The following is a 22,749-nucleotide window of genomic DNA, read 5'->3' as shown; positions in this document are numbered from 1 at the left end:
AGTGTCCATGGAGCATTTACCTGACTGTCCTTCTGTAAATGCTCCATGGACACTTGTAAAGTGAGCTTACTGTGCTGACACCCCACATGATTTCTTTGCCAAATATCAATCTGCCTGCAGCCCTGCTGAGCCCGAGGGGACAGGAAATGTCACATTCTTTAACAAACTGAGGCAGGGGGCAGAAGGTCCAGCAGTCCGTGTAGGTAATGAATGATGGGGGCTGAGAAGTTGAGGGTTGGTTATCAAAGAAACCAGGAAAGCACCTCCTGCACAAGGAGTTGCTAAGGATTACCTCCTGGGCTGCTCCTTCCTGCCCTTGGGCACATACAAGGAGAATAAAGAGAAGGGCGTGCATTCTAGGGTCTATAAAAGAGCAAGAAACCACTACTCCCAGGGACACCCAGCCCTGGGACCCCTTCTCTTTGGAGAAATCTGTTATCTCTGTATCTATCTTTTTCTTAAATGAAACTTGCTTTCTATGCTTGCTTCAATGTTTCTCAGGTGTTTAATTCTCAGCACCAGGGGAACAAGAATCTCTTCCTGATCTCCAAGACTAGTATCATTTCCATGGCCACCAGGTCTCACATCATCAGAATTATTAGGGTTGTGTTTTGTGAAAACATCGGGCGTCTCTTGTCACCCTGTGCATTTCTCTGCCACTGCCATCTCAGTGAACACACCCAGAGATCCAAAGGCAGGAGCTGGGTCTATGCCACAGTCCAGATAAAGACGGTTACCACAGCACTCAGTCCTTCAGGCCTGGAGGACCTGGACTTCATTTCCCCCCTACAGTCCTTTTAGCAGCACCACAGGAAAGAATAGCCTGGATGTCCTCATTCAGGGACCCTCCCCCGCAGGATAAACCTGTTTATCACCAGAGTGTGAAGTTCTGTCAGGACTCATGGGATAATGCTCCTAATGCAGGAGTCACCACCTCTTTTCAGATAACAGAAAGGCCTGAAGATGCTACTATTTCTAAACTATTCTCTCTGCAATTCCACTTTAAACTCTGAGAACCACTATTGGGCTGGGGGTCTCCTGTCCTCCTCTGGTGCAAGCCACATAGGGCTTTGGAGTTTGGTTTGAGTTCCTGGCCTCCAACCCTGCTAGTGGGTCACATTTTGCCCAGTGACTCTGTCTCCCCACTGTCTGGCCCCAGGAGGGAGAGTTGGTCATAGAGGTGGATGATCGCCCCTGCTCTGTGTGATACACGCAGGCATAATGGAGAACCTGGAGGAAGCCCTGGAGCCTGATGTCCTGGGTGGCCACCCTGCCTAGTACCCTTCATTCACCAGAATCTACTGGATCTTCAGGTCCACACAACAGATTTTCATGTTCACCTGGAGGTTAGCCCCACCTTCCAGGCACAATGTGACATGGCCACCTACACTCTGGGTCCTGGGAATGTCCCTGCACCTCTCTAATCCTCAGTCTGCTCTCTGAACATGGGATGCCTAGATGGTCAGTACTCAGGGTTGTTGAGGACTTTGTGTGATTTCCATAGACTTGATCCCATGGGAAGATCTGCTGGAGGGGCTGTGTCTATTCCCGTCATTGTCCTCCCCCATCAGGGAACCTTTTCCCTTACCCCTCACTTGGGTTAAGCTGCTTTCTTCATTGTAAAGGACGTTCAAGGTTCACTCTATGGGCTTCTCAGTGTACCCCAAACTGGATTCCCTGGGGGCTGGCAGAGGGATTCAGGACCACTCAAGACATCTTAGAAGTAGGTGATGGCATCCCAACCTTTAACGAATACACGTGAAGCCACACTATGTGCAGACACAGGGAGTAACTCCTGCCCTCTTGGACTAGACCAGGTCACACTAGATATCAGGGCACATAGTTTTAACATTATAGGAGCCATGACATCCTCCTGGCCTCCTCTAGACATGCATAAATGTCAGTGGGACAAGCTGACCCAGATGAGGTAAAGAGAACTAGGCGGTATGTCAGCATGTGAGCTAATGGCCTGGGGAAGGCTGGGCAGGACAGACCCCCCACTGTTCCCTCATTGATCAGATATTTATGAGGCACCAGCCCTGAGACAGTGAGTGCAGTGCATACAGCAGACACCACCGCACTCTCATCATGGGATTGAGGGTGGGGCTGTCTGGGAGGGAGAAGAGAGATAGTGTGTCAAGGTTCCCTGAAAAAGGGTCAGGTGGTCACAGTGTTGATCAAGGACTCTCCCAGTCCATCCTTGGTTACCAGAACTGTCTGTCACACTGGGGTGGACGCAGGGTGGGCTGGCCTCTAGAAGGCTTGGTCCAGAGGCCCAGCAGTTCAGCCAGGCAGGGTTGCCTGGGAGGGCAGTGTGGACGAAAGGCTGGGCCTCTCGTGCTGCTGCCCACCCATACCCCCCTAGGGTGGTCTCTTCCCTCCTTGGCTCATGTCCACACGACAGGACATCAGCCAGCTCCACATGCCAGGCCCACCTGTGGGACACAAGACCACCTTCTCCTGGATCTCCTGGAGCACCCAGAGTCCACTGAGGCAGATTCTGAAGGTGAGAGGACTGGGGTGGGGGCCTGTGAGCATGTGGGGAGGAGTTGGGGCTGGACACACACAACTGAGATTCTAGAAGCTGCAGTGGGGCAGGAACAACGAGAAATGGGGCAATTGGTGGTTGGATTCAGTCTGGGAACACTTCCTCATGCTGACTTTGTGTGGAGTTCTCTCTGAAAGTCAGTGGACAGTATCTTGTGCCTGGAACGAACATGGACATTTGTGATCTTGTCTCCTCTTGCAGTTGCAGGGCCACCTCCAGCTGTTGTGGAAGTTCCAACAGTGGCTCCATCACCACCTTAAACACCAGAGGGAGGGAGAGTCACTGCCAGAAACCCCTCCACCACCAGCTCCAGGTTTGAGCTCCTAGTGTTGTAGGCAAGGCACTGAAGACAGCAGGAAACAGTTTTATTTGGCTGCAGCCAGGTTCAGGGGGCACAGCTTTTGCTGTAATCGATTAATCCTGAACCCTGAGTTCAGGTAGTTTCAGAGTTTTATACCCAACATGTAAGAGGAGGGGCTCAGAAGTTCACAGTCTGCAGAAGTTCACATAAAAGCAGCTTTTTCTTTCACTGTTCTGGGCAAGTTAACTCTTCAAGGACAACCCCTGAGAAGGGGAGAGCTTCTTCTCCCCTGTCTTTCCTCCCCCTGCCAGCTGTTACCATGGAGCCCATTTGTTACTTATCTTAAAAATGTAGACATGTCTGTGAAGCCCAGCTCAAGGCCAGAGGCCTTGTTTACACATTTCTACAAAGTACTATACTGGATACGTTTGTGAAAAACTAGTAAGGGGGTGTCCAGCACCTGGAGTGCTGGTGTCTTCGGCCAGTGGCCAAGTAAACAGGGCGACATGAAAATTGGAAGTTTATCTACATTGGACTCTTTTGCTGACATTCCTAAAATCAGCCATGGTGAAGAGGGCTTTTCTGTGAAGAAATGGGGTGCCACTTCACTAGCAGATCCACAGCCAGGGCCAGCTCCTGAGCTCCACCTTGGACCTGCTATGCCCAGAGAAGACTTCACCTCCCTTACACATTTCACTTATTTTCCTACTCATTTTCGTTGTTCATTTTTTATTTGCTTATGATTAATTCTAAATAAAATTGAGTGGTTTACTCATTTTGAAATGTTCAGTTCAGTGCAATTGAGTTCATGTTCAACGTTGTGCAGCCATCCCCACTGTCTAGTCCCAGAACAGTTTCCTCATCTAGTCCCTCCCCATTCTCCTGCTAGTCCCCAACAATCACTCATCATTCTATCCATGTGGTTTGCAGATTTGTGATCGACAGATATTTGCTGGGCAGCTGCTCTCTGCCACACTGTTGGGATGGAGGCAGATGCAGGGCACTGTGCCACGTCACTTCTCACCCCTCCACCACATCAGAGACTCCTGGCCTCTACCTAATGCTTCCTGCCAGCCTTACCCACTTGCAGGTTGGCCTTTAAGTGCCCTTGCCTCCCATCTCCATCAAGGTAAGACACATTGTCCCCATCATGGCCTGTGAGTTCCTGAGGATGTGTTCTGACCCTTCCCCTCTTCCACCTGGATCAGCCTGCAGCATATGTCCACTCAGGTGGCTCTGCTCACATGACACCACCGGGATCACTGTTTCATTTTTCTCTAGAGAATCTTTATCCCTCTGAGGTGCTATTTATCTACAGTGATGTGTCACATGACAAGAGTACATAGGAGGGGCCTGGGCTGTGGCTCAGTGGCAGAGCACATGTGGGGCCCTGGGTTCCATCCTCAGCATCACATAAAAATAAATAAATATAAAGGTATTGTGTCCAACTACAACTAAAAACTAAATATTAAATTTTTAAAAAGAGTACATAGGGTGGTGGTTCCACAATTTTATAACAGGATTGAGAAATTCCTACCACCTGGTGAAAATGTGACAATTATAATAATCTTAATATTATAATTATATAACCTTAATATTATAATAATAATACCTTGCTCTGGTGGTGTAAACAAACCCACTGCACTGCAGGTTTTAAAGCTGCAACACATACAACAATATGCAGTGCCTAAAGTTTGGTGATGGTAATGAATGGTTATGTTACTGCTGCATGTACTTTACTCTACTATACTTTTCTTAGTATTCTTTTTTTAACCTTTATTGTACTTATTTATTTTTATGTGTTGCTGAGGATCGAACCCAGTGCCTCCCATGTGCAATGCAAGCGCTCTACCGCTGAGCCACAACCCCAGCCCCATGATACGATAATCATTATTTGGGAGTATATTTCTTTCACTTATTAATAAATAAAAACTTTCCTGTAAAGAGTTTTCTGTTTAATGATGGCAGCTGCTTCATATGTCATGTTTTTACTGTGTCTTTTGATAACATCATTTTTTTTCCCGTGGACTTAATCTTTGTTGCTTTGCTCATTGTGGCTCTGGGAGCAGTAGCCCATATTGTGTATAGACCACACGGTGTAGGCATGCAGTGGAAAAAGATCATCAAGTTTGTGTAAGTGTATTCTATGATAATCTCATGATGATGAAATTGCCTAAGGTCACATCTCAGAACTCATCTTGTTATTAAACGATATAACTCTACTTATTTTATTTGCTCCCTGGCTTCCAAACAGGCTTCCCCTGGCCAGTCCCACCAGCTGGAATATGATTTGTTCACTGATGGAATTCCCAGCACCTGGATTCAGGTCTGGCACGTAGCAGGTACTCAATAAACATTTATTTTGAATGGTGCAATAAACAAAAAACTGAAAATGAAAGTTGTCGTAATGGGGGTATGTGTGGGATGTTAGAGGAGCTCAGAAGAGGGTCCTATGAGAAGCACATCTGAGGTGAGTGGGAGGTATAAAGGCAAGGGACAGCAAGGGACCTTGAAATAGAAAGCAAAAAGCACAGAGGCAGGAAATATAAAAGAGGGTCAGCCATCGTTTGTCACTTGAGATCAATTTCTCTCCATTCTGTTTAGAGAGTGGAAGGCAGGAGAGACCCAGAGACTTGGAGAAGGCAGGACTACTTGGTAGGCAGACCCAGGAAGGCAGCCCCCGCCTCATTCCCGATCTGAGGCAGCCAGGCCAGCTTGCAGGAGCTGCAAGAGTCTGACACAGGACTCAGGTCACTGCAGGAGAATCAGTAGTCAAAAGGGGGATTCCGGTTCCAAGGCTAAACATCCAGTCCTAACATACGACGATCCCACTTAGGGTGGTATGAGAGCAAAACACACATTCAGAATAAATTATGCTTCAAATTTCCAATTTAGATCTTGTCCTGGGCTGGTGAAATGTGGTGAGGTAGTTGCTCTCTCCATGCTGGGCTGTGCCAGTGAGCAGCATCCCAGGCAGCCCATGATCCTTCACTCCGCAGTGTGCTGTGTTGCTGAGCTGGGATGTTTGAGGGATTAGGGGTGTTCAATGAATTTTTGACTCAGAATGTTTTCCTTTCATTGTTTTTTTTTTTTTCTTTTGTGCTAGGGATGGGACCCAGGGCCTCACACATGCTAGGCAAGAGCCCTGCAGCTGAGCCACACCCTGACTTGTGACATTTCCAGTATATGCTGGATGTAACCTGCCATAAGCTGAGAAGCATCCATAAGAGGTGAGCCTTGAGGAGAGTTAGAAAAGCCCCTTGGAATTAGAATAGATAAGTACAGCTTGTGTTGAGATCCTAAGATTTCCTCCAGAAATTGGAAGCTGTCAGGAGGATAAAACGTGCCACAGCCACGCAATGGGTTAATATTCAGCCGTTTGGGCTGGGGAGATGGAGCTCACCTGGCATGCGCGGGGTGCTGGGTTCGATCCTAAAAAATAAATATTAAAAAATATATATTCAGCCATTAAAGGAAGGACAGACTGACACACACTCCAACATGAATGAAATGGGAAATCAAGATGCGGAGTGAAAGAAACCAGACACACATTCACATATTGAATGATCCCACTTGTAAGCAATGTCCAAATTCATAGGGATGGAAAATAGATTAGTGGTTTCCCAACCCTGGAAAGGCATTAGAGGCAAGGACTGGGGAGTGACTGCTAATGGGTTTGGGGCTTCTTTAAGGGGAGATTAAAATATTGAAAAAAAAGATTATGATGGGGGTTGAACAAAAATTTTTAAAAATTGAATTGTTCACTTCAAATGGGTGAATTCTATGGCATGTGAATTATATGCTCCTGAAGCTTTTTAAGTTTCTAACAAGTGCTATTATGTTATTTTCCTTTCAGAACTCTGGGGATGGAACCCAGGGCTTTGCATATGTTAGGCAAGTGCTCAACCACTGAGCTACACCCCCAGCCCAGTTATTTTAATATGGCATACTATTTTATAATTGATATAGATGCTCTTCCCCCAAGCATCACCCCCAACACCTTCTGTGCAAGCAGCAATAGTGACTTCCTTCTAGAGAAGACAGTGTGGATGGGGGAAGGGAGAGTAAGGAGGAACTGGACACACATGACCTCATGCAGGGATCAAGGTCAACACCGCGGTGATGTGTCATGTGGCTCCTATATGTCCTCCATATGATGGGAGAATCGCACATCCCCTCTGTGGTCTTCCTTCTCAAGACCCCTTACCCCAGACCAATAATGACAAAAATATCAGACAGATTCAACTAAGAACCGCTCTGCGGAATGCCTGACCACTGCTCCTCCAAACGGTCAAGCCATTCAAAGCAAGGAAGGTCAGAGCCAAGAGGAGCCTAAGAGGACATGGCAGCTGACTGCAATGGGGGCTCTTGGATGGGTTTCTGGGACATATGGGCAATCTACTGTCTTTCCAACTTTTATGTAAACCAGATTCTAAAACAGTTTATATGAAGTGTGCTGGACATCAAACCCAGGGCTCATGCATGCTGAGAATATGACACACATTGACCTACTACTACTGAGTTACACCCAAGACTCCAAAACAGTTTATTTAAAAAGCTCATTTTGAGGCAGGAGCTGGAGTGAAATGAATTAAGCTTCACTGTTCTCTGTTGAACCCACGACGAAAGAAAAGACCATTGACTCCAATTTTAAACCAAATTAAAGCAAGTATATTGTATACACAGGAGACCTGATCAGCAACTGCCTCACCCAAATGCAGGACAAGAGGACAGCATCTGGTCTAAGAGCAGGGAGGTTTTTATAACCCAAAAAGTTACAAAGGTGGATATTTTGGGAGTTTACAGCTGACAGGGTTCTGGCAAGCGTGAATATAAGGGCAGGTAGTAGGTTAATATTCTACATGGCTTAATATCTCGAGGCAGGGAGTAAACTCAGATTCCAACATCAAAATTAATGAGGAGCAGCTGAAATTTCAGGAGGATTGTTATCTGGTCAGGGAGAGCCAGGCATGGGTAAGTTCAAAGCACAGGCAGGAGTTCCAAGCAAGTTTAAAACATCAAAGTATGGTCAGGCCAAATAGAAATCTTAGTATTTTACAGTAAAACAGAAATGAACTTTTCATGACCTTGGGACGAGACGGCTCCCAATGTGAAGATGGAATTAGGCTGTGTTCATCACATCTTCTCTGGGCCTAACTTCCCCGTCAGTTAAAACCCTTCCACAGTGAATATGGGAACCTAATGAGGTAATATACACCAAAGAACTTTGCAATATAAAATTTCTTACAGAATAGCTGATTGAAAAGGCAATCCTCAGCTGGAAATTTGATTCATGGATATATTTCTCTACACGTGCTTATAGTCCTAATTTCATAGGGTCACTCATGGCCCAACAATGTGGACTCTATGAAAAATATATCACTAGGTTATATCATCCTCTCAGACCACCATAGGGGGTACTTACACAGGGTTAGATGGCTCTGATGTCACCAGCCAATATATTCTTAGGGGATCACTGTCTTATGCGCAGCCCATCACCGACAGAAATATTGGTATGTGATGCACACCTGTACTTCCACAGGTCTTTGCCTCTGGATGTAGGTAGGTTAGATTTCTCTTTCTTCCTACGCAGCCTTCCCTCTCACTGTGCACCCCACCACTATTCTGCATTTCTCACTACCTAGTTGACCATTCTAATTCCCCCATTGAATGGTCTCCTCCACACCTGGATCCTCTGTAGCACCCTCCAGCTGGTTAGGGCTCCCTCACACACACTCTTCAGATGACACACCAGTTGTGGGACCTGGTGACCTAGGAGGATGGCTGCCAGGCTTCCCTGTACTGAGGACAGTGAGGGTAAGAGGGAGTGGGGATGGGGATGCTGAACTTGGCTTCTCCCTGCTGCACATCACTTCTGATGTAGGTGGATTCCTCCTGGACACCATCTAGTCCCTGCAACCAGCAGGTGGGGTCCTGGACAACTCTTTAATGCCCAGTAGTGAGCAGCAAGTGGACACTGATTTTTAGCAGTCAGTCAATGCCCGTTATCCCTCCTCAGTATCCAAGGGGGATTGGCTGCAGAACCCCCTTGAATATCAAAATCACCAGATGCTCTACTCCCTTAAATAAATTGTGTAAGAATTTGCATGTCGTACTCACAATCTTCCTTCCAAATACTTTAAATCATCTTTAAGTTGCTCTACTCCCTTAAATAAATTGTGTAAGAATTTGCATGTCGTACTCACAATCTTCCTTCCAAATACTTTAAATCATCTTTAAGTTACTTATGTATATGTTTTGAAACTGTTATCAAAGTGTATGTTGATTATGGAATAACGACAAGAAAATGTCTAAAGGTGTTCAGTACTGACACAAATATGTTTTCAAATATTTTTCATTTGGGGTTGGGTTGAATCTGTGGATGCAGAAGCTGAGCCCACAGAGGGTTGACTACTGATTACAGAATCTCCTCTAGAGAGCCACCAAATGGGCAGAACTGGCCCCAGATGCACTTTCTGGAGAAATGTAGGACAGAACCCCTGGGTCCTCCTCATCTCTCTTTACTTCCGATCACAGTGCCTTGTGTCCAAGAAGCTGAGGGTTTGTAACTCCAGAAGTGGAGAGGAAGCAAGAAGAAGTCTTCCCCCAAAGATGCTGTAGAGGTCCCCAGTTCTCACCTCAGGCTTTCCTGCTGTCAGGAAGCCATGAAAAACAGGCCCTGCTTTCCAGGAAACCACTTTATTAAGACAATGGCATCCTACTGGGGCAGAAAGCAGGGCTGGAGGATGGAGGGGCAGTGCCAGAGCTCTTCCCACCAGGTCAGCCTGCTTGGCAGGGCACAACAAATTGCAAATCACTGAGTCATTCACCAGCCCCCCTAGCCCAGCCAGAGTCCATCTGAGTTGCTTCCTGGCCCCCACCCAGCTGTACATCCAGCCCCCTGGGGACCAGTCCAGGCTCTAGGAGGGCCACAGCCACGCATGCCAAGAGAATGTGCCAAAACATGCTTTGGTTGGCACTACTGGTCTGTCCGTAACCTGGATCACAACAATGAAATGAATGTACCGTCATCCCTCAAGAAGTGCACTCAAAAAATGGATAGAAACTTGTATTACTGTGCAAGAAGCCCACAAATGAAATTAACAAACAGAAATGTGAGATATATGTCTTAGCTCAGGCTTTGGCTCATACGCACTTGGTTTGCTTCTTCCTCAACATCAGCATCTCAGGAATACTCCACTATGTATTCCAATGTTTTTCTCACTGTATAACACATAAAATTAAATAAAAATGTAGACAACAAATTAGAAATTGTCATTATTTTAAAAGGGGGGTCTGGCAGGTGATGCCTTCTTCTTATGATGGTCTGTGGATGCCACTGAGGATAGTGCCAATGTTTGGGTAAGTACTCCCAAAGGCCCAAGTGTTTTCATCATCTCAGTCTTGTCACCAGAATGAGGTGCGTGCAGGACATGGTGGTACCACTAAGAGGGAGTAGTGACTGGAAAAAATTCAAGTGACTAGGCACATTCTATTGAAGGGGGATATTATGACTCAAGCCTCTTTATTTTTTTGCTTCCTAGACTGACAGTACGAGAGGCTTCCTCTGCCACTTAACTCCCGCCACGATATATGGAAAACAGACAGGGTCCACTGATGATGGATTGAAACCTCTGAAGTCATGAACCAAAATAAACCTTCTCTCATTGTGAATTGATTTATCTCAGATGTTTGTTACAGCAGATGACAGGAAAAAAAAAAAAGAAAAAAAATTGGATCTTATCACACTTAATTCTCTGCATCTTTGGATCTTACTCCAGGTTTGTGGAACCCCTCCAATGCAGCTGGACGGCTTGAATCCATTCCTTTGCCTGGCTGATAGCAATGTTAATAACATGCAGCATGAATGTCACCTACATGTTCCCTATTTATCAATTACTTCCAGCCAGTTTCTTTTGGTATTTAAACCATGTGAGTTCATTTATTTTTGTCTTGCTACATTTTATTTTTTTTAAGTTGTCAATGTGGTGCTGAGAATCGAACCCAGTGCCTCACACATGCTAGGCAAGAACTCTACCACTGAGCCACAACCCCAGCCCTGTCTTGCTATATTAATATGGAAGCCACTTAAGTCTAATTTCTCCATTGACTGAGTTTTGCTTACGTTCCAGGAATTTGAGAATGAAGGGCTCTTATTTTCATTCCATTCTCAACAGTTTCTAAATCTGCATGAGGAAGATCCCTATCTCCCTCTCTTGCTTGCCCTCTCTCTCTTTAACACACACACACAACACACACACACACACCACTCTCCTGTGCTCCTACGATGCTGGAAGTTGTGGAATTTCTAGTGTGGGGACAACAAATCGAATCCCAACTGAGGCCCCACCTTCTCCTTGAATCTCTGTGTGAACTCAAGCCAGACCCTTTCCTCCTCTGGGAAATACACATTCTTGTCTGATCAGGAGACAGGGCTGAGGATGCCATGCCCGTTTTTGAGGATCTGGTGCCTTCACCTGGCTCCCATCAAAGCCCACTTCTAATAGTCACAGCACCTCACATTCACTTAGGTGACCCATCCCTCCCCCCACATTCATGGGGCTAAGAGAGGCTGATTACACTTTCTGACTTTGGGGAAATGGGACAAATAAAGTCACACACATCAGGAATGATGGAAGCTCTGGGCATGTGCACTGTGGCACGGTTTCCATGCACATTCTACCTGTCACACACACATGCTATGAACACAAGGACAGGCTGTACCAAGCAGGGTGTACCTGCATCATCCTGGGAAGACAGTCACAGGGGTCCCTGAAAAACCACCCTGACCAACCCCACTCAGCCTGGGGAAATATGAAGCATATACCAAAAGGATCCGTGTGTCAGTTCTACTCTTAACACTTAGTTGTGAAGTGGCACCCCCTTTCTCCACAGCAAAGTCTTAACTGGGCTTCTCCAGAAATCTTCACCATGGCTGATTTTAGGAATGTCAGAAAAAGAGTCTCTGCAAAGGAGTTCTATGTAGATAAACTTCCTGTTTTCATGTTGCTCTGTTTACTTGCCCACTGGCCGGAAAATTATCAGCACTCCAGGTGCTGGACACCCCCTTACTAGTTTTTCACAAATGTATCCAGTATCGTACTTTGTAGAAATGTGCAAACAAGGCCTCTGGCCTTGAGCTGGGCTTCACAGAGATGTCTACATTTTTAAGATAAGTTACAAATGGGCTCCATGGTAACAGCTGGCAGGGGGAGGAAAGAAGGGGAGAAGAAGCTCTCCCCTTCTCAGGTGTTGTCCTTGAAGGGTTAACTTGCCCAGAACAGTGAAAGAAAAAGCTGCTTTTATGTGAACTTCTGCAGACTGTGAACTTCTGACCCCTCCCCTGACATGCTGGGTATAAAACTCTGAAACTCCCTGAACTCGGGATTCAGGGGATTGATTGATTACAGCAAAGGCTGTACCCTCTGAACCTGGCTGCAGCCAAATAAAACTGTTTTCTGCTATCTTCGGTGCCTTGCCTCGTCTGTCCCTACAGCAGTTGGGAGTGTGCCTTTGGAGTATATATTTGGTGAGCTGACCTCAGTCTCTCTCTGCTTCCTGGTATGATGTCTTGAGCCACTTCCCTCCACCACACTCATCTGCCATGATGTTCTGCCTCACCTCTACTCTTGAGAATGGAGCCAGCTCTCTATGGATTGAGACCTTTGAAACCATGAGCCCTCAAATAAACTTATCTCCCTTCAAAATCGTTCTTCTTGAGTTTTTTAGCCTCAACAGAAAAAAAATTTAAAAAGCTAACTAAAACACTTCTGAGATACAAAAGAAGCATGTTTCAACAACACAGCCTGAGCACCTGGCCCCCACCCTTGCCCACAAAAAGTAACATATTAAGAGGATGATGCACAAACACGAGAAATACTGCAGGAAATTGCACAGCTCCTCCCTGACTCCACCTCTACTCCAGGCCTTATTACCGTGTCTATAAATATTGACACCTAAACCAAAAGATTGCTGTCTCTCCCTCTTGAGATGGTCACAATCTCCCTTGAATGTTTATTCCTGGCTCTGTCCTAAAGGCTCTTGATATCTTGAAGACAGCCCACTTCTCCCTCAATTGTTTCTCTGATTTCCCAAAGAAATCTCAGTGTCTCTGCCACATGCTGAAATACTTCTCCATCACATACATCAAGGATCCCACTCATCCTAAGTCAAGGTCCCCTCTCCCCGAACTCTAGGGACCTCTTCCAGGGGCATGGCGTCCATTCCCTGAGAATGGTTGGGCTTGCTTTCCTTCCTCTCACACACATCCATACGCTACGGGCTCTTGGTTACTGTTCTGTTCTTCAAACACCTTTATGGAGGTATAAATGTCAAATGAACATTGTGTATATCGAAGGCAATCCACTTGATGTTTTGATGCATGCATACATGGAGAAATGATCACAAACAAGCTCAAGCGCATACCTATCACCTCTTATTATCTGTGTGGTAAGAGTATTCAAGATCTACCCTCTTGCCAAATTTCAAATATCTGATATTGTCAACTATAGCTGCCAGGCTATACAACAGATCTCCAGAAATTATTTATCTTGCATAACTAAACTTTTATACCTTATGACCAACATCAGTCACTTCATTTATCTCTCCTCAAGACCCTACCACTACTTAAGATTCCACATACAAATGAGATCATGCAAAATCTGTATTTCTGTGTGTGCACGTGTGTGGATTCACTCATGGTTTGAAATAGAAATCTGATTATCAATGGATTAAAGCTTTAAAAGAAAGTCCACTTGAGGCTTAAAGAACAGGACCAGGACTACTAAAGGTCCAGAGTTATTTTACATTTAATCTGTATTTAAATTTAAAAATATATATATTTTTTTAGTTGTCAATGGATCTTTAATTTATTTATATGTGGTGCTGAAAATGGAACCCCGAGCCTCCCACATGCTGAGCCAGTGCTCTACCACTGAGCTCCAGCCCCAGCCCTCATCAGTATTAAAATGTTGAGTTATTTCCCATGATTTTTCTCCCAAGTCTTTGATGGTGAAATCCAGAGAGAGTCGAACCTTGACCTGTCCCTGGTTGGTAGATTCGTTAGGAAAACACCAGAACCCGCAGCCAGAGAGCTGTGGTGTCTTCCTGAGTGTCAGAAGACAGGTGTCTCTTGTCCTTTCTCTTCTTTCTTGTCCGGGGGACCCTCTGCCTCTGGAAAGAGACCTGAGTGTGTGAAGGGGCTGAGATGATGAGGAAGGGGAACAGGGTTTGTGATTCTTGCACACAGAATATTCAGGTCAGAAGAAGCCTCCATGGGCTCTCTCTGCCTTCACAAATTCAGGATCTGTCAAAGCTCCCATGATGAACCTCAGTTCAGGAAGCTCATTCCTCCAGAGGCAAGCGGGCAGCCAAGGGGAATGGTGGGTCCTTCTCAATCACAATTCAGTATTTCAGGAACCTTATCTTTTTTGAAACACCTTATCTTTATTGGTGCTCTGTAACACATCTATGCCTCATGCATTTTTAAAAGCAAACACCCTAGGAGTTTGAAGGCTGATCAAGCCTTGTCAAGGCTGAAATACTTCTCCATCACATACATGAAGGATTGCAGTCATCCTAAGTCAAGGTCCCCTCTCCCCGAACTCCGTTCCTAAGCGGGCATCCTTGGTGCATTATCAAAAAGTCAGAAATACACGATTGAGAACTGAAGGTGTCTCACTGTTGCAGCTCTGAAAACGATGGGAGGATGGCATTGGACTCCACTATTTTAAACGTTAGAAGTCCTTGCTTCCTGACTGATCACCTTTACGTGGGAACATTGCTGGCTTACTAACCGTTATTATGGTTGTTCTTTTATGCCTTTCCTGTTTGGAAGTATGCATGAGCCTTATTACTGAAAACTGAGAAATCATCCCTCCGATTTGATATGGTGACATTCATGCAGTTTGGGATCGGACAAGGTAAATCATTGTATATTTTGCAATCCATTCCTTGTTTCATCTGTTGAAGTAATGTGCTGTTGCAGAATCCCTCCAGCTTCGGTAAATGGCGACTTGGCAACCTCTAGCGGCCGTAGGGTGGCAACACAATGGCTATGCGCCTCTGCAAGTGATCCAGTACCTCCTACTGGCTGCCTGATGACTCACTGCCATTGAATTTGACCCTGAAGGGATAGAGATGGAGATGCTCTGCATCCTGACTGTATCTGTGTCATCCTTGGTAATACTGAACTATAATTTTTCAAGATATTACCTCTGGGCAAAAATGAGTAAAAGGTACACAGGATCTGTTATTTTTATGCTTATAAATGAAAATGTTTACTTAAAAACAGAAACAACCCAGGGACTGGGGGTGTGACTGTGGGAGAGCACTTGCTTAGCACACATAAGGCCGTGGGTTCATCCCCAGCACCCATTGGCCCAACAGTAGAGTATTTGTTTTTAATGGTATCTCCTAAAGTCAGGTGTTTGCAGTTTTGGGCACATGTCTGATATTTTCTGAAAAAAAAAAATAAATTGGGTGATATGATTATAGGTGATTTTAAGCTTTTATTTCACATTTTAAAAGATCAGTGCAAGCTTCATTAGTTTTATGTAATGCAAACAGCCTTTATTCATTGTGATTCTGCAAAAACAAATAAAAGGCTGAAAACCAAACAGCAGAAAGTAGGAATCCCAACTGGAGGAACTAGAAATCTCATACATTATGAAATGAAAATTTTACAGATGGGAATGTAAAGTGATTTGACCACTTTGGAAAACAGATTGAAAATGTCTTTACAAGTTGGATATACAGGGGAAGATACCAGGGTGGGGGTGTAGCTCAATGTTGGAACGATTTCCTCACACACACAAGTCCTGAATTCAATCCCCAGCACTGTTTTTTTTTTTTTTTAAAGTTGGGTATAAGCTATCACATAATGTAAACCAAGTGCAGTAAAACTGTAAGTCCATAAAGTGACTTTTGGAGGAAGGTACATATGAACGTGTTTCTAGTAATTCCTGAAGACTTGGAAACAATGCAGATGTCCATTAGCAGATGAAGGTCGGAACAAACCACAAGTATCTACACACTGCCATGTGAGGATGAACGGTGGACACAAGAATACCATAGACAAATCTGAAAATTATTATGTTGAAAGAGGCTAGACACAATAGAGGCTAGGCACATTTATTTTTTAAAAAACTGTAGAGAATGCAAACTAATCAAGAGAGTGACAGAAAGCAGATGAGTGACTGCTTGGGTTACAGGGAGTAGGAATAGCAGGCAGAAAGTGACTGCAGAGGACCAGTACATGTCAAGATGATAAATATATGTTCACTTTGATGGTTAGTTTTCCATTACTGCAGCAAACTACCTGAGATAATCAACATATAAAGAGGAAAAGTTTATTGTGGCTTACAGGTGTGGAGGTTTCAATCCATAGCTGAGTGGACCCTTTGCTTTTAGGGCTGTGGTGAGGCAGCTTATCCTGGCAAGAGGAGTTAGGAGATCAAACCATTTGCCCCTAGGCCCCAATTCCTAAAGTTCCCATCACCTAATTGTGCCATAGGTGGGAACCAAGCCTGTAAATGGCCCTTTGGGGAACATTTCAGATTCAAATTATTGCATTCACTGTCCTAATTGTGGTGATGATCTTACAGGTGTGCACACATGTGAATGCTTGCCAAGTTGTAGGCTTTAAGTGTGTGCAGTGCTTTGTGTGGTGATCTGCTCATGCAGATGTGTTTACATAGGAATAAATCAAATAAAAACTCTCATATGAAAAGCTTTACAAGAGGAAGAGGGGGAATTGTATAAGATGCTGGCAGTCTGGGCCCTCTTCCATGCCCAGGTCCAAGCTTGGGAAGAGGGACAAACACTGCCGGGCCCTCTGCAGTTTCAGCTCCCTCCACGTGCGTGTCATCCTCAATGAAAAGGAGCACAGTGAAACACTGGGCAGGCCCACCTGTCCAGCCAGTCACCCTAGGCCTTCTGGAAAGCACCTGTTCAGCTCAGCACCTCTCCTTCATAAGCATTGCCCAATAAATCTTATGTAAAGATATGAACTTTAGGGGCTGGGCCTGTAGCTCAGTGGTAGAGCACTTGCCTAGCACACGGGAGGCACTGGGTTGGATCCTCAGCACCACATAAAAATAAACAAATAAAATAAAGGCATTCTGTCCATCTACAACTACAATTTTTTTAATTATTTAAAAAAGAAGATATATCTCATCCATCTCCAGGTGTCTTCTTGGGTGTCTCAGCAACCTTTCCTGCTGCCCTAGCACAACAGGGCCTCCCAAAACTTCAGATCCCTCTTCACCAGAGTGTGTGCTCTGAGGCATTCTGTAAAGTACATGTGACTGGGGACCTGCACTTTTTTGTATTTATTTTTTAGTTTTAGGTGGACACAATATCTTTATTTTGTTTTTATGTGGTGCTGAGAATGAAACCCAGTGCCTCATGCATGCTAGGCGAGCGTGCTATCACTTAAGCCACATCCCCAGCCCCAGGACTGTGCTTTTATAACGAAGCCTAACATGACTTATCAGAGCAAAGGAAAGTGCACTGCAGCCCCAGAGGCCAGCTGCGGTGCTCCAGGTGGTATTAGGACTGATGACATTTCCACCTCTCTCCCTTATCTGTAAAGGTGGACTGTGTTAGCCCGGGTCCTGGTGTTGCAGAACCCAGCAGAGGCTGCACATGGCCACCCATCCTCAAGCTCTCACAGCAAGTGTGGAGCATGAGTGTCTGCCTGAATTAGTCAGTTTTCTGTTGCTCTAAGATAATATGTGAGCACTGTCAATCTCACACACACAAGTCCCTGAATTCAATCCGCAGCACTGCCATGCGAGGATGAATGGTATAATCTGTTTAACTCACAGTTTGGGAGGCTGAGAGCCCAAGATTGGACAGCCCATCTATTTGGCCTCTCCTGAAGTCCTCCTGGCAGGCAGCATTGCAGGGTCGGAGCATATTGCAGACGAGATCACAGGACAAGATAGGAAGCTGCCAGAGCTAGGCTTGCTCTTTTTATAAGAACCTGTTCTCTGGAAACTAGCGAGTCTCCCACAATACCTACATTAATCTGTGCCCCCAATAACCTAACCACCTTCTACAAGGTGCCAACTCTTAAAGACCCCAGCACATCTCAATGATCACCTTGCTGTGGGCCAAGATTCCAGCACAGAAACTTTTGGTGAGGACGGGCAGAGGAATGAAGCTGCCACACCAGTCTACTAAAGACTCGTGGCACTGATAAGCCAATGCACCCCAACAGTTTGGTTTCCAAGTTTTCTTTGAAAAGCACAGGAAAAAAAAGAAAGAAAGTACAAAAATGCTTTCTTTTTCAGATCCCAGCAGAACGGTGTGGAGAACACTCTTGGAAGCTCCGTTTTTCCTGAGCTCCATGTCCCTTCTCCAGTGCTGACCAGGTTCCTGGGAGCAATAATGACACACAGAACTGTAGTCAGGCCCAGAACCAGGGGTACAGGGCAGGAAGAGGTCTCGGGCGACCTGGGGCTCCCAGCCTGCTGCCAGTTCCCCTCAGCAGCCTCAGGCAGGCAGAGGAGGGGCTTCTGCCCAAACCAGCTGCAGCCCCTCACGCCCTGAACCCAGGAGAGGAGATAAAGACAAGGCCCCCACAGGGAGGACAGGACAGGAGCCTGTGGGCAGAGAAGCCTGCTCTCTACAGGCACCGCAGACGCAGGTCTCTGCTGTGGTGACAGCTGGGAAATTGCACAGGCACCTTGACTCCTTCAAGCCCACTAACTAGGGATCCTGGGAATCCAGTAAACCTGCCCTTTGTTGGTCCACAGGCAAAGAACTGGGATCACTACATATGAACCTGTACTCTCCAACATGGCACATTATTTGGATGGAGGACTTCTTATGATACACCATCTTTACTACCCTGTAATTCATTTCCAAATAAAGAATGGTCACCTGGTCAGTAGATTTCCAAAATACCCATAAATTTTACACAAACATAGTACCAAGGAGCTAATAAAATCTATGAAATGTTAGAACAATGTTTGGGATCACTCAAGCCAGCTTTCTCTCAAAACTCAAATATGGTCAGGGTTGGGAGTTCAAGTGTGAACTCAGCAGGGGAAGAGGCAGGGAGGAACTGGACCAGGACCCTGCCCTGCAAGCTGGTGGAGGAGACGCAACCACCTCTGCACACAGGGAGGTGAGGATTGTAGAAATCAGCACAGGGCATCAGAGGACAGCAGAAAGGGACCTAATTTGGACGGAGAGAGGGAAAAATACAAGGAAAATTTCACTGAGGAGCTCCCTCAGTCCCAGGCCTCCGAGCGCACCTCTTCTGCGGCCCGCTCGCCTCTCGCCTCTACTTTCCGCCATGTACTGCCGCCTGGGCAAAGCGCTGCAGTTGTCGCGCGCCGGACCCGCTGCGCTGGCCTCTGCGGCCGCCGACTCGGCTGCGCTGCTGGGCTGGGCCCGCGGACAACCCGCCGCCTCCCCGCAGCCGGGATTCACGCCGCCCTCCCGGCGCCACTACAGCCAGGCGGCTGCCGACCGTGAAGACGACCCCAACTTCTTCAAGATGGTGGAGGGCTTCTTCGACCGTGGTGCCAGCATCGTGGAGGATAAGCTGGTGGAGGACCTGAAGACCCGGGAGAGTGAGGAACAGAAGCGGAACCGGGTGCGAGGCATCCTGAGAATCATCAAGCCCTGTAACCATGTGCTGAGCCTCTCCTTCCCCATTCGGCGCGACGACGGTTCCTGGGAGGTCATGGAGGGCTACCGGGCCCAGCACAGCCAGCACCGCACGCCCTGCAAGGGAGGTATCCGTTACAGCACTGATGTGAGTGTAGATGAAGTAAAAGCATTGGCTTCTCTGATGACTTATAAGTGTGCAGTGGTTGATGTGCCATTTGGGGGTGCTAAAGCAGGTGTTAAGATCAATCCCAAGAACTATACAGATAATGAATTGGAAAAGATCACAAGAAGGTTCACTATGGAGCTCGCAAAAAAAGGTTTTATTGGTCCTGGTATTGATGTGCCTGCCCCAGACATGAGCACGGGTGAGCGAGAGATGTCCTGGATCGCTGACACCTATGCCAGCACCATAGGGCACTATGATATTAATGCACATGCCTGTGTTACTGGTAAACCCATCAGTCAAGGAGGCATCCATGGACGCATTTCTGCTACTGGCCGTGGTATTTTCCATGGAATTGAAAACTTCATCAATGAAGCTTCTTACATGAGCATTTTAGGAATGACACCAGGATTTGGAGATAAAACATTTGTGGTTCAGGGTTTTGGTAACGTGGGCCTGCACTCTATGAGGTATTTACATCGTTTTGGTGCTAAATGTGTTGGTGTTGGTGAATCTGATGGGAGTATATGGAATCCAGATGGTATTGACCCAAAGGAACTGGAAGATTTCAAACTGCAACATGGAGCAATTCTGGGCTTCCCCAAAGCAAAGGTCTATGAAGGAAGCATCTTGGAGGCTGACTGTGACATACTGATCCCTGCTGCTAGTGAGAAGCAGTTGACCAAATCCAATGCACCCAGAGTGAAAGCCAAGATCATTGCTGAAGGTGCCAGTGGACCAACCACTCCAGAAGCTGATAAGATTTTCCTGGAGAGAAACATCATGGTTATTCCAGATCTCTACTTAAATGCTGGCGGAGTGACAGTATCTTACTTTGAGTGGCTGAAGAATCTGAATCATGTCAGCTATGGCCGATTAACCTTCAAATATGAAAGGGATTCTAACTACCACTTGCTCATGTCTGTTCAAGAGAGCTTAGAAAGAAAATTTGGAAAGCATGGCGGAACAATTCCTATTGTACCCACCGCAGAGTTCCAGGACAGGATATCGGGTGCATCAGAGAAAGACATTGTGCATTCTGGCTTAGCCTACACCATGGAGCGTTCAGCCAGGCAAATTATGCGTACAGCCATGAAATATAACCTGGGCTTGGACCTGAGAACAGCTGCCTATGTCAATGCCATTGAGAAAGTCTTCAAAGTATACAATGAAGCTGGTGTGACCTTCACATAAATGGATCATGGTTAACTTCCTCACCACCCTCTGTAACTTCTGCTGACCTATCACAAGTTTACATGTAACTGCAGAAATCTTTCTCTCATGACTCATTAAACAATGGACACTGTTCTAAACAAGTCAATTTGATTCAGCCCCTTAAGAAGAAAGAAATTAAGTTTAGGGGATCGTATACAATCTGGTGAGTGTGAAAATAGAAATTACCTATTCCAGAAAGCCACTTAGGCATTTTGCTTTTAAATTAAAAGTATCTTCCACCTGACTATGCTGCCTTGCTCCAGGGCTCTTCCCAAAAATTAAAAAAAAAAGGGTTGTTGCCAAGGAAAGCAGTCAAGAACAGTTACTCAGTTTTGCTCTGGCAGGTCTGGGACATGCTGTAACTTTGATACATGTGAGAATTAGATATATGGTTTTTGAAAGGTGGCATGGTCCTCAAATGAGTTATTGGCATTTTACATCTGCATAATAACTCAATTTTATAAGTTGCAAAAAAAATAAAAGCTGTCTCGTATACATTTTATTCTCATAGAATAAAATAAGTACATGCTGCTGTAATAAAATTGCCTTGAATCACTTAATAAGCCTAACCTTGACTCAAGCAGTGAATGCCTATAAACATAGTAAATGAAAAAAGCTAGTATTTTTATAACATAAAGTAATATCATTTATAGCTTATCAGTCATATATTGTCCAGCAGAAATAAAAAGCCTGATGGAGATCTGTCTTCATACCTGGAAACACTGGAGGCTATTTTTGTTAAAACTATCAGAATTTGCTAACTGCCATTATGACACATAGTCCAAAGAATGTAGTAATCTCCTTATCATGTTAATTAATTGTTCTTCCCTTTTGAAGATTATTGTGTTGACTAAACCATAATTCAAGTAGAGTGTCCCAAGAAAAACCACTGGGCTCCCTGTTTGGAGTCCAGCTGGCTCTGAGCACTGACTCAACCTGTGTGCCCTCCCCTTCTGGAGGCTTTGCATTCTGCACCCAGCTTCATTAACAGCAGGCTGAAAACAACATAGGTTCTAGTGTTTATGGAGTTTTTTGGCCAGGGCCTTTTGAGCAGTGTCCCAATGAAGTTCTAGGTATTTATGTAAGAATGAGCGCTTTTTTTTCTTCCTTTTTTTTTTTTTAACAATAATGCCCTTTCACAGATTTCTAACTACTTTGTAACTGCATGACTTAACCTGGTGATAAAGGCAGTTATTAAAAGTCTACATTTTCAAAAAAAAAAAAAATTTCACTGAGGAAGGGAGACAAAGTGAGCCTGGAAGGAGGATTGGAAATATGTCCACCCTACAAGGAGAAGATGAGGACACACAGAGGGGTGATGGTTAATTTTAGTGTCTGTGTGGCTGGATGAAGGAATACCTAGAGAAGTGGGAAAGTGTATCTGTGGGTGTGTGTCCTCAAGGATGCTTCCAGAGGAGATGGCCTGTGAGTCAAAGTGGAAGAGGTGGGGAAGTCCACCCTCCATGTGGGTGGGCACCTGACAATTGACTGGGGAAGTTCCACCCTCCACGTGGAACCATGCAATCGATGGGGGCCCAGACAGAGCAGAAACAGAGAAAAGGGTTTTTGTCTCTCTGCTGGAGCCGAACACTCTCCTCCTGCAGCCTTGGACATCAGAACTCTCTGGCTTTGGGATCCCAGGACTTACACCAGCAGAACCGCAGGCTCTCAGGCCTTCACCTCAGTCTGAGAATTACATCACTGTCTTCCCTGGTTTTAAGACCTTTGTAGTTGGACTGAGCCACACTACCAGCATCCCAGGGTCTCCAGCCCGAAGTCAGCTTGTTACAGGACACTGTGCCTCCAAAAATCACATGAGCCAATTCCACCAAAAAAAAAATCCACTCTTCTCTCTCTCTCTCTCTCTCTCACTCTCTCTCTCTCTCTCTCTCCTTC

The 22,749-nt window shown here is 45.6% G+C and overlaps 1 protein-coding gene across 1 annotated transcript; it reads left to right on the top strand.

Annotated features, from left to right (window-relative positions):
- Nucleotides 1-19,087: 19,087 nt before the first annotated feature.
- Nucleotides 19,088-21,097, top strand: LOC308635562 (glutamate dehydrogenase 1, mitochondrial-like). The gene has a single exon (XM_081269969.1). It carries the CDS (start codon nucleotides 19,156-19,158, stop codon nucleotides 20,830-20,832), a length of 1,677 nt encoding a protein of 558 aa, XP_081126095.1. The 5' UTR covers nucleotides 19,088-19,155; the 3' UTR covers nucleotides 20,833-21,097.
- The last annotated feature ends 1,652 nt before the right edge of the window (nucleotides 21,098-22,749 follow it).

The sequence above is a fragment of the Spermophilus citellus genome (genome assembly GCF_964194105.1).
Source record: "Spermophilus citellus genome assembly, chromosome: 17".
In the NCBI taxonomy this organism is placed as follows: Eukaryota; Metazoa; Chordata; class Mammalia; order Rodentia; family Sciuridae; genus Spermophilus; species Spermophilus citellus.
The sequence above is the reverse complement of the archived record's forward strand: the minus strand, read 5'-3'. Positions and strand labels throughout refer to the sequence as shown.